This window comes from Macaca nemestrina, chromosome 4 (genome assembly GCF_043159975.1).
Source record: "Macaca nemestrina isolate mMacNem1 chromosome 4, mMacNem.hap1, whole genome shotgun sequence".
Taxonomy (NCBI): Eukaryota; Metazoa; Chordata; class Mammalia; order Primates; family Cercopithecidae; genus Macaca; species Macaca nemestrina.
The window spans coordinates 70,025,074-70,036,860 of record NC_092128.1 but is presented as its reverse complement, the minus strand read 5'-3'; the positions used below and the strand labels follow the sequence as shown (position 1 = coordinate 70,036,860).

General features: G+C 38.9%; 1 protein-coding gene across 2 annotated transcripts; it reads right to left on the bottom strand.

The window, feature by feature from the left end:
- Positions 1-201: 201 nt before the first annotated feature.
- Positions 202-11,471, bottom strand: LOC105475472 (claudin 12). 2 transcript variants are annotated; one of them, XM_011730728.2, is made up of 3 exons: positions 11,382-11,469; positions 4,093-4,135; positions 202-3,500 (listed from the first exon to the last, which is right to left on the bottom strand). In XM_011730728.2, exon 3 carries the CDS (start codon positions 3,465-3,467, stop codon positions 2,733-2,735), a length of 735 nt encoding a protein of 244 aa, XP_011729030.1. In that variant the 5' UTR covers positions 3,468-3,500; positions 4,093-4,135; positions 11,382-11,469; the 3' UTR covers positions 202-2,732. The 2 variants fall into 2 exon arrangements, with proteins under 2 accessions (XP_011729030.1, XP_011729029.1); XM_011730727.2 differs by lacking the exon at positions 4,093-4,135 and having other exon boundaries at positions 11,382-11,471.
- Between the last annotated feature and the right edge of the window lie 316 nt (positions 11,472-11,787).

Genomic DNA, 11,787 nt, shown 5'->3' with positions numbered 1-11,787 from the left:
AAGTGTCTGACCTCAAGTGATCCGCCTGCCTTGGCCTCCAAAAGTGCTGGGATTACAGGCGTGAGCCACTGCACCCGGCCTTCGAGTTCATACATTTTAGGGCTTTAAATGGAAATGTCTTTTTCAATTTACATACATCTGAGAAACATTTCTCAAAATATTTCACCTTAAAACACTGAGGAAAAAAACAGAAGCAGAAACTTGTAAAAATACATCTTTTAATAAACATCAAGAAGTACAGTGCACTTTTATTGAGGTTTTACATTGTAGTTTACAGCAAACATACTATCCATTGTAGTGTGTATGTACAAGTAAAGTAAACTTAGGTTTTCTCTCCCATGGCTGGATAAACCGAATCTGATACATCCACATTTAAGGTGGTTTTCCAAGTTGGTTTCCATAAAAGGCCTTTAACATTAATAGGCTTTTAACAACAAAAAGGTATCCCTCCCATCACAATGAGAGCTTGATGAGGGCTCAAAAGTGACTTCAAAAACTGTAAATAATTATTTTCCTTTGATGGCTTTAAAAATAGCTACTGATAGCAAATCAGAAACACTAAAGAAAAAAGACGATAAGGAAACAGCTGTTTGTCTAGTGAATCCATAATAAATACCAATTTGAGGCTATAGAATACAAAGCCAAAAGATTCTTATAGGAAAGTTAACGTTTATATTTACAATCTCATGGACTAAAAAAACTGTCTAATATGTTAATGACTGAGTCTACCTTTATTTAACATTGTTTATACACAACGACCCAAGGGATGGTAGAATTCTTGATCATTCTGGACAAAAGCATAGTGAGAGGGGACTGAAATTAACAAAAAGGGAAAATTAATATTAATCTCAAAATTCTACTCATCGTTGTCTTAAAATGATCAAGACTCAGCTACAGCTAAGAAAAATGAAAAGGATCAGAAGTGAAAGAAATCAGAAGCTAGTAATTTAAAAAATCATAACCTTGTGTGCTTTCTACTGACAGCATTTAAAAATGTATACAACTAGATTTATTTGCTATATATATATAAACTAGTGTTGGAATTAGGGGAAAAAGTACCAAATACATCTACACAAATACTAGAATCATATTCAGAATTGCAAAAAGGCATAATAATCTGTTTACCATATAACTAGCTGTTTGTAAAATCTGTAATGGTTAATAAAAAATCCTTATGAATATAGTACTAATATGTAGCAAATCACACTAATTAAATAAGCAGCTCAAATTCATAAGGCTAAAGACCCAATATCCCTGAATTTCTAAGTGTTCATCTCAGTTTTAACATGGTTTTCATCTAATTGTTACTTCATCAAAAATAACTCCTCCATCCTTAATACATCATCATACTTTCAGAAGTGGAGAGGGAACAATTTCTCTACCACTTTTGCCCATTCTCATAAATCAATGCTATTACAAAATCTAGGCTAGCACAGGTGCCTTAAGGATACAATGGACTGAAGTAAACAGAATTTCAAGGTCCAGGATATTGTTGATGTTGTACAATTTGTCTGTCTGCCAGAAAGTTGTGCCTCTGGTTGAAATATTCCTGGATCAATGATTAAGAAGTTAAGGCCAACTGCCAATGAAGTCAGACTATTCCCCAACCATCAGGTAACATTTTGATCTTCTCTATTAAAATGTCTTACTGGATGGGACCAGATCTCATACTTTTCATATATCCTCTATAGCACCTACTAAAGTGTTAGGCAGAGATATATGCTCAAGGAAATAATCAGTGACAGGGGTGGGAAATGAATCAAGGGTGAATGAATCAAGGTTATGGTAAAGCCATACCTTACATCACCCATAACTCAAAAGGCAGTCACCAGAGTAAATCTCTATTGTAGTCACTGAAGAACAGACTTCTTGTCCCCTACTAAATTATGTCTGAAAGAGAACAAATGATTATGGCCCTTTTATTTACTTCTCTTAGCCACTAAGAGATTGTATACGGGCATGAGTACTGCTTGATGGATGATATCTCCAAAAAAGGGTTTTCTGCCTCAGAGGAAACACTAACCTGTCATAAAGCACATTCTAATCCCAATAACACAATTTATGGAATCATTAATGTTAAAAAGTATTATATGTTATTCATAAGTAGGTGATATTTAGAATGGTGGTCTTAGTCTAACATCATTTAAAATACATTTTACTTTTAAACACTGGCATGAGGTAGAAGAAAGTCACAAAAGAAAGTAATCTTCAATATACTGACACCTATTCATACAATTAGCCCCGAGAGAGAAGAGTTACAGCCTTAAGCTAGATTATTGACTACTATTAAAATATTACCCTTACCTGAAATAAATTTCTTATATTTGAAACTGCCTTTTCTTTGCAGTTAAAGGTATTATAGAAAAAGAAAAATACACACTGAAATATTTATGAAGATTGTATGCAACAGCTTCTGCTAACCATGATTCTTTAACATGTTGCTCTAAATTACCTCAATTGTGATGCAGGCCTCTTCCACTTAAATAATTAATTAGATATCAATATGAAGGCTAAAATTCCTTCCAGTATAAGAAGCAAAATAAAAAAATTCACATTTAATATAATGTACTTCTCATAAAAACTAGCAGCACTTCATTCTACCAGGACATACAAATTTGGCTTCATTGATTGGTCAAAAACAAAGGAAAATGTATATAGGTCCAAAAGAGCTCCTTGCACAAGGGGAATGTGAGGCTACAAGAAGTTTTCTTTAACAATTAACTATTTCCCCATTAAGTGGTGTGTGAAACTACTGGAATGTCAATTTCAATGGCAGAGAGGCGAGAGCGTGCTGAATAGGGCTGTGAGTAAGTATGCATACTGGGTGGATGGGAGTACAGTGGTTGCCAGAAAGGAGAAGGCAAAGATTTGCATGTACAATACCAAATAAACAGTATAAGGGAAGTCATAAACAGGCCCCCAGCACTAGCAATAGTGACATACACTGCATAGTCAAATGAAAAGACTGGCTCAAACTTCTTGTTCAGATGGATGTTATAAAAGATGACCCAGATAGATGGGGAGAGGCTCACAGTACCTGCCAGGAAAAATAGCAGCCCAGCCACCAGGTGGCAACCTGCACTATTGACCAGACACTTGGCCAGTTTGATGTTGGGCACCGAGGACCTGAAGGCAGTGTTGCACATTCCAATCAGGCAGAGCAGCAGGGCACCCATGGCGATCAACATGCTGAGGGGTAGGGCAAACTGGAGGACACGCAGGTCCAGCTGGTCAACTGATGAGTACCAAGTAGTGTCGTACATCAGGCAGTCACTGCTCCCGTCATACCGGGCACATTTCACCCACAGGCCTGTGTAAACAGTCAGGTTCTTCTCGTTTCTGTTGAATGTGATCAATCGTAATTTTCTCCAGTTGGGAAGCAGAGTCCCTGCAAAGAGGCCTGCTACTGAGGCGATTCCACATAAGAAGGAAAGGACTGTGGCTGCGTGGACATCCCGACAGCCCATGGCAGGCAAGCTTGTGGAGTGCTGTCAGTCAGACTAGGGGGTGACACACAAGAGGATAAATCGTGAGGGGACAATAGCAGAACAGAGCAGGAAGGGTGGTGCCAACTGGCAAAACATTTAATGATGAAATGTCAATGCAAAGAGGGAAAGTCTCTCCCGTTTCCTCTCCGTACAATACAAATGTATATACATGCAGGTGTGTGTGACCTCAGAGCACAGGTACACACACATTTGGTTATTACTGACTGGGTAATGGAGCAACTAAAATCTTTAGTCATCAGTATTTTTCTTCAGAATTAAAAAACAACCAAGATAATGTTAAAATCTCTTACAATTACACCTTCAATCTTCTTGTTTGTCAATAATCGTTCTTTCAAAACACATATATCAAGCACTCTGTATATGTCAGGCACTCATATAGCAAGGGCGCACTCATCAATCATCAGTTAGCTACAAACACCACAAATTCAGCCTCAAATGCTCATGCAGCAGGGGTGAAGGTGGCTCATAAAAGGCAAAGGTGTAGGGAAAGAAGCAGTACAGAACAGGGGAATGGTTGAGAGTCAACTCTTAGCAAGGCTGCTTGAATTCTAATCCCCATCTCCTCACTTACTAGCTCACTGACCTTGGGCCAGATTCAGAACTTCCCTGTGCCTCATTTTCTTCATCTGTGAAATGGAAAGAATAACAGTGCCAACCTCGCAGGGTTGTTCTATGGGTTCAATGAGATAATATAATGTTGAGTGCTTAAAACATGTCTAGGACATAATAAATGCTACGCCAAGTGTTAACTACTTCTTAGCATTCAGTGACCCAGCTCATCACTTGGCATCTGATGTGATGCCAAGCACATCAGAGCAGTTCAAAGAACATTCATTGAATGAATGTTAAATAAGAAAAATCAAACTGATCTCATTCCTATGTACTAGGCACACGAGGAAATTATAAAAAGTAAATGAGCTCATCTCCAATGAGTCAGTCAAATGAAAAGATGAGAACATTGGTACCTGAAATTATTCTGCTTAATTACTTCCTTGTTGATTCAAGATGACCCAAGTGCTTTTCAGGGAAATCTACAGCACTTGTTGGTTATTACTACTACTGTTCGTATAAGATGAATGCAAACGTTTTTCAAGTAATGACAACCTATTTCTATTAATGCTATTATAAGAAAAACAGTCACCAGGACTTTCATTACAAATTAAAAGGCCATGTTCTTTTTCTGTATATGACAAACTATAAAAAGCTTGCATTATATTCAGCTTTAATTTCCTCAAGGGTCTGATATTCACTCTCGAAGCAGGACTCAAATGTTTTTTCTCTGCCTTCTATAATATCTACTATGAGGAAATAGAGCAGACTACTTCAATAAGGTTTACTTTTTTTGGTCAGAGCATGATGAAGGGGCAAGGTTGAGAATAATTTTTATTTCTGTATACAGTTCCATCATCCTTTGCAGAATCAAATATTATCTGCTGGGATGGTGAAGTTTTGTTTCTAAGTTTTTAGGATCAGAAAGACAATTATGACCAAAATGCTAGGAAGCTGGCTTAGAATGTGATTCTCATGAATTCCAGTGGAAGGGCACAATGTTCTTTAGAAAACAATGTTATTTGCATATTTAATCTAGTCATATAATACAGGAATAATTTTTTCTTTTTTTTCTTCTTTTTTTTTTTTTTGAAACAAGTCTTACCCTGTTGCCCAGGCTAGAGTGCAGTGACACAATCATGGCTCACTGCAGCCTTGACCCCCCAGGCTCAAGCGATCCTCCGACCTCAGCCTCCTGAGTAGCTGGGACCATAGGCACATGTCACTATGTTAATTTTTGTTTTTTGTTTTTTTGTAGAGGCAGGGTTTTGTCATGTTGCCTAGGCTGGTCTCAAACTGTGCTCAAGCAATCCACCAGCGTCAGCCTCCCAAAGTACTGAGATTACAGGTGTGAACCAGCCCTCCTCCCTCCTTCCACCCCCCCCAATTCTTCTTCCCGTTCTTTTTTTCCTTCTTTTAGAGAACTGGTTTCACCATGTTGGCCAGGCTGGTCTCTAACTCCTGGCCTCAAGCAATCTTCCTGCCTTGGCCTCCAAAAGTGCTGAAATGACAACCTGGGATTATAGGTATGAGCAACTGCGCCCAGCCAGAATAATTTTACTAACCAAAAAAATGCCTATGTGTACATACATATATATTCAAATATATACAAAGCATATATAAATGTACAATATAAAATCAGAGTTTAACCACAAGTAACCATTTTTAAAGCTCTCAAGTTAAACATGGTTAGTTCTAAGTTTTTCCATTAGTATTAGTTTACTATTTATTATGTTACCTTCTGTCAATATTATTAGAAGTAGCAATTGTTTAAGAAAATTTTATGAAAGGGAGAGACAAATTACAGTATTTTTTTCCATGCAAACTGGGAAAAAGTTGTCTTGCTTAATTGTGGCAACCAAACACCTCAGTACAGCAATGGAAACTAGTACAGATTTGAGAATGTTTGCACTGGAAAAAGCTACTAGAGATGCCAAACTCTAGGATACAGCTCTCTGGTGGTCTTTGCTTATTCACCTATCTCCCCCATACAACTTGTGTGCCTGGCACACAAGTGATTCTAGGATTATTTGAATAAACGAGTAGTGGGCTCTGTACAAAGACCCCAGTAACTCACAAAGGTGGGCCACTGGTAATGAAGAACTGTACAAGGAAGTAGTTATTAGTAAGAAGCAATCATTTATTCAACAAGTACTTACATCGTGCTGAGTGTCTAGCATACACAAAACACTCTGTTAGGCCCTGGAAAAACACCAAGACCACTGAGACCTGGACCTTGCTCCCAATGTGTCTATAGACAGACTTGTGGAAAAAAACAGTTGTTTTATGTAAACTTAGGCCCTGGAAAAATACCAAGACCACTGAGACCTGAACCTTGCCCCCAATGTGTCTACAGACAGGCTTGTGGAAAGAAACAGCTGTTTTATGTAAACTTAAAGTGCTGGTGGTGAATCAACTGTATAATTACTACATATCAAGTGATTATTGTTAGGTGTTAAGCAAAGTGAATAAGGTACCTATTCATAAAAATTTATCAGCCAGGAGTTAAAGACTGAGAAATGAAGGAGAATAAGGATTTGATTAAAGTTGTGAAGACATAAGAAAAAGGTTCCCTCTGTTCCTCTCAAGCTTCAGAAGTCTTCAGATAACCCACTCAAAGTCCTAATGCAATCACAATTCCTTCTTGCTTTCAGAAGCAGTATACTGCCTGGGTGAATTGGCTCATGCCTGTAATCCCAGCACTTTGGGAGGCCAAGGCGGGCAGGTTACTTAAGGTCAGGAGTTTGAGACCAGCCTGGTCAACATGGTAAAACCCCGTCTCTAATAAAAACACAAAAACTAGCCAGGCATGGTGGCACGTGCCTATAATCCCAGCTACTCAAGAGGCTGAGGCAGGAAAATCGCTTGAACCCGGGAGGTAGCGGTTGCAGTGAGCCTAGATCACACCACTGCACTCCAGCCTGGGCGACAGAGCACGAGACTCTGTCTCAAAACAAACAAACAGCAACAAAAAACAGAAGTAGCATAGAAATAATTGGAATTTCAATGTAATTGAGATTTCTCCAATCAAACTGCCCTGTAACACTGATTCCTGAAATGTAAATGGAGTGAGAAACAAGATCAGGATGTATAACTCTATTATTAATAAATTCCAGGCCAGGTGCTGTGGCTCATGCCTGTAATCCCAGCACTTGGGGAGGCTAAGGTGGGAGGATAGCTTGAGCCCAGGAGTTTGAGACCAGCTTGGGCAACATAGCAAGACCCAATCTCTACTAAAAAAAAAAGAAAATTAATTATTAAGAAAAATAAATTCCTATAATTCTTAGCCTATAGACTATCAAATGACATTAATGAAGAGAGGTGGGGCAATATATATTTCAGTATGAAGTGCTTTTAACTGTAATCTGCATCAAATCAATACAAATATTATATTGGTTCTCTGAAATTGCCTTTGATGAAGCATTTTTAGCTCAGATCTCAGGGATGGACAAAGGCCTATCTATACAGAGTCAACAAGGATACCATGGCACTTTCTCAGAAGGGAAGTACTATTAACCTTTAGCTTAATTCTTAAGCTAAATTTTGGCCTGATGCTGGAATTAATGTCTAGCTCCTTGTAGCTTCTTTTGGCTACTTCGCTTTTATGCCCTGTTCTTAATTTCACATGCTTATGGTTTGATAAGTTATATATCCAACGAGAAAGAGAAAGTAATTTATTTTAAGACAGGGTCTTACTCTATCACCCAAGCTGGAGTGCAGGGCATGATCACAGCTCACTAGATTTCAGTGAGCTGAGATCCTGGGCTCAAGTAATCCTCCTGCCTCAGCCTCCTGAGTAGCTGGGATTACAGGTGCATGCCACCATGCCAGGCTAACTTTTAGGTTTTTCTGTAGAGATGGGGTCTTGCTATGTTGCCCAGGCTGGTCTTGACTTCTTGGGCTCAAGCAATCCCCCAACCTCAGCCTTTCAAAGGGCTGGGATTACAAAAGTAAGCCAGCATGCCTAAAGTAAAATTTTATAGGATAGTTTGGGGAAAGAATACGTTTGATGTTTTAAAACAAAGATAATGCTGACTTCCAGATTAGGATTTGTTCATACTTGCAAGGGTAAAAAGACTACTCTTGTCCTGTGTCATTTAGTTTTAATCCACAATAATTTTTTTCAAATGCAAACCTCATCCGCCATTCCATTTCTTACCATTCAATAAGTTCCCATTTCCCACAGAATAAAGTCTCTAAAGTTTCCAATCCTCCCCATAGCTTACACCACCTGATTCCTACCAAATTCTCAACCTTCTTATGTGCCACTCTTCCACCCTACACACTACAGTCTATGCAGCCACACCACCTTTCTTTTAACTTCCCAAATTTTTCGCTTTCTAATTCGGTTAAGGGCCTTCCCTCATGGTCTTTCTCCTAGAACTTTCTTAATTCCAACCTATTATTTGCTTGGCTAATATTTACTCATTCTTCTAGTATCCAGGGAGGCTTGCCCTAAACCTCCCCCCACCCCTGGTTATATGCTGTGGTAGCATTTTTGCACTTTTTCTTCTGTAGCAGTGATCGTTCTTATAATTCCTTGTTCAGTGTTTTCTTTCCCATCAGACTGTGAATTCCAGGACAGAGATCCCTTTGTTTTGTTCACTGTGTCCTATACTGGCACATAAAAGGCACACAATTATTTTCTGAATGAATGAGCAAACAAATGGAGGTTTTGTATAACTCTAGTCAGAATACACACAGAAATTTAGTCTCAGTTCCATTCGCTTCATTTGGGACAATTCATACCACCCTGCATTCTGATACATCCAGACTGCTTCTAGACTGTGCCCCTGCCTTCTCCTTTTTGGCCAAAAGACTCTCCTATTTTACAAAACAACATTCATTTTCTTCCCCCAGAAACCTGTGCTTAGCAAAGACGAGGCCATCCTTAGGTACCTACATGCAGACTATGCTTCTAGGAATACATATCTAGGTTTAGCAACGCAGGCTAACTTCAACAATGCTTTGAAAGTCAATTATTCCTGGCCGGGCGCGGTGGCTCGTGCCTGTAATCCCAGAACTTTAGGAGGCCGAGGCAGGCAGATCACAAGGTCAGGAGTTCCAGACCAGCCTGGCCAATATGATGAAACCCCAAGACTCCATTTCAAAAACAAAAAGTCCATTGTTCCGGTGTTGATTCTTCTGTTTTCAACTTAACAGGTATGTCATGAATTAGACATACTTCTCTTAAGAGTGGTTAATATATCAAATTAATATTTAGTAAAGCTAAACAATATATATATATATTTTAATGGAGAAAAAAACATCTTTTTGCCATGTGAAAATCCCTAATTAGGGACTGTGGAAAATGTGCCAGGCTAAGAACACTTTAACAAATCTGACAAGCAGTCATGAGTACTAGCTGGATGACAGCTTTGAGCTACGTCGTACATACACCTAAGTGTGTTTGTTGTTTCCATCTAGGAAGCTGCTTGGTATTGTTGTCCAGGAGACCAAAGACCTGAATACCACTCAGAACCTATCATTTACAAACTGGACAAGTCACTTATGTCCTCTGAACCTCAAATTTTTCATCTGTAAAGTATACCACAAAGTAGTAAAATCATGAATAGCAAAGTCCTTTGTAAACCAGAATACGGTCAGAAATGTAAGTCAGTAATGATTATTAGCAGGCTTATTTACTTTTTTCAACTAGAAACATACTTTTCTTCTGGACCCTCAGCAAATGACCACAGATGGTTATAGGTTATAGTCATATAATAAGAAGGACAGAACATTCTCTTTGGAGACACTGACTAAATCAAATATAGACTCTATTTCAAATAACCACTTCAGATTTGTCATTTGACCCTCTGTTCCACCATGACTTTTAGAAAAGAAGATAAAATTTGGTACACAATTAAATGTTATCAAAGACATAATTTCAAATAAAAATATTTTCAAAGTATATATTTTCTGTGGTTTTGAATAGAATTTAAAGAAGGCTGGAGCAGGAACAGTGGCTGAGAGCTTTAGGAAGTCACAGATCTCATAGACCCTGCACTATTTTTTCCAGGCACAATTCTGAGTTATAGTTACAAGAGAGTTACAAGAGTACATATGTCTAATAGCAGCTGGCTTCTATTTTTTTGAGACAGGGTCTTGCTTTCTTACCCAGGCTGGAGTGCAGTGGTGCAATCATGGCTCACTGCAGCCTCGACCACCCAGGCTCAAGCAATCCTCCCACCTCAGCTTCCAGAGTAGCTGGGGCTATAGGCATGTGCAACCACACCTGGCTAATTTTTTTTTTTTTTAATTATTATTATACTTTAAGTTCTAGGGTACATGTGCATAATGTGCAGGTTTGTTACATATGTATACTTGTGCCATGTTGGTGTGCTGCACCCATCAACTCGTTAGCACCCATCAATTCGTCATTTACCTCAGGTATAACTCCTAATGCAATCCCTCCCCTCTCCCCCCTCCCCATAATAGGCCCCAGTGTGTGATGTTCCCGTTCCCGAGTCCAAGTGATCTCATTGTTCAGTTCCCACCTATGAGTGAGAACATGCAGTGTTTGGTTTTCTGTTCTTGCGATAGTTTGCTGAGAATGATGGTTTCCATCTGCATCCATGTCCCTACAAAGGACCCAAACTCATCCTTTTTTATGGCTGCATAGTATTCCATGGTGTATATGTGCCACATTTTCTTAATCCAGTCTGTCAGTGATGGACATTTGGGATGATTCCAAGTCTTTGCTATTGTGAATAGTGCTGCAATGAACATACGTGTGCATGTGTCTTTATAGCAGCATGATTTATAATCCTTTGGGTATATACCCAGTAATGGTATGGCTGGGTCATATGGTACTTCTAGTTCTAGATCCTTGAGGAATCGCCATACTGTTTTCCATAATGGTTGAACTAGTTTACAATCCCACCAACAGTGTAAAAGTGTTCCTATTTCTCCACATCCTCTCCAGCATCTGTTGTTTCCTGACTTTTTTATGATTGCCATTCTAACTGGTGTGAGGTATTTTTTAAAATTTTCTCATACAAACAGGATCTCGTTATGTTGCCCAGGATGGTCTCAAACTCCCAGGCTCAAGGGATCCTTCCACCTCAGCCTCTTAAAGTGCTGGGATTACAGGGCTGAGCCACCATGCTCAGCCCTAACTTAATTCTTGATGGTAACATTGAGAGTTCCTTCTACCTATAATTTGGGTTTTCTGAGAAACTGTAAGTCATCAATCATTGCACTCACAAGAGAGGTCTGTCCTATACATTTATTTTGTTGAACAAGAGGAAAAAAAAGAGTCATTGTTGGCAGACATGGTAGCAGGAGGGAGGGAAATAAGATATAATTAAAGGACGTACTTACCCTTTGAGGTACCCGACAGTTCCAAAACAACTTTATTCAGCTTAGAAGATAAACATGCAGATCTGAATACACAGTAGCAATAATCTGAGCCTAAAGAAATAGGAAAAATACTTCAATTTAACACAGTACTTCTCTAAAAGCTCTGCTTGAATTCCCATGAATTAGAAGAAATGATTAGTAATCACCTAAAACCAATGAAATGTTATACTAAAAAGGGCAGATAGTAAATTTTTTAAAAAGGCAGTTGAGCACGGGTGCAGCGGCTTACACCTGTAATTCCAACACTTTCGGAAGCTGAGGCAGGATGATCACTTGAGCCGGAGTTCAAGACCAGCCTGGCCAACATGGCAAAACCCCATCTGTCCTAAAAATACAAAAATTAGCCAGGCATGGTGGCTCATGCCTA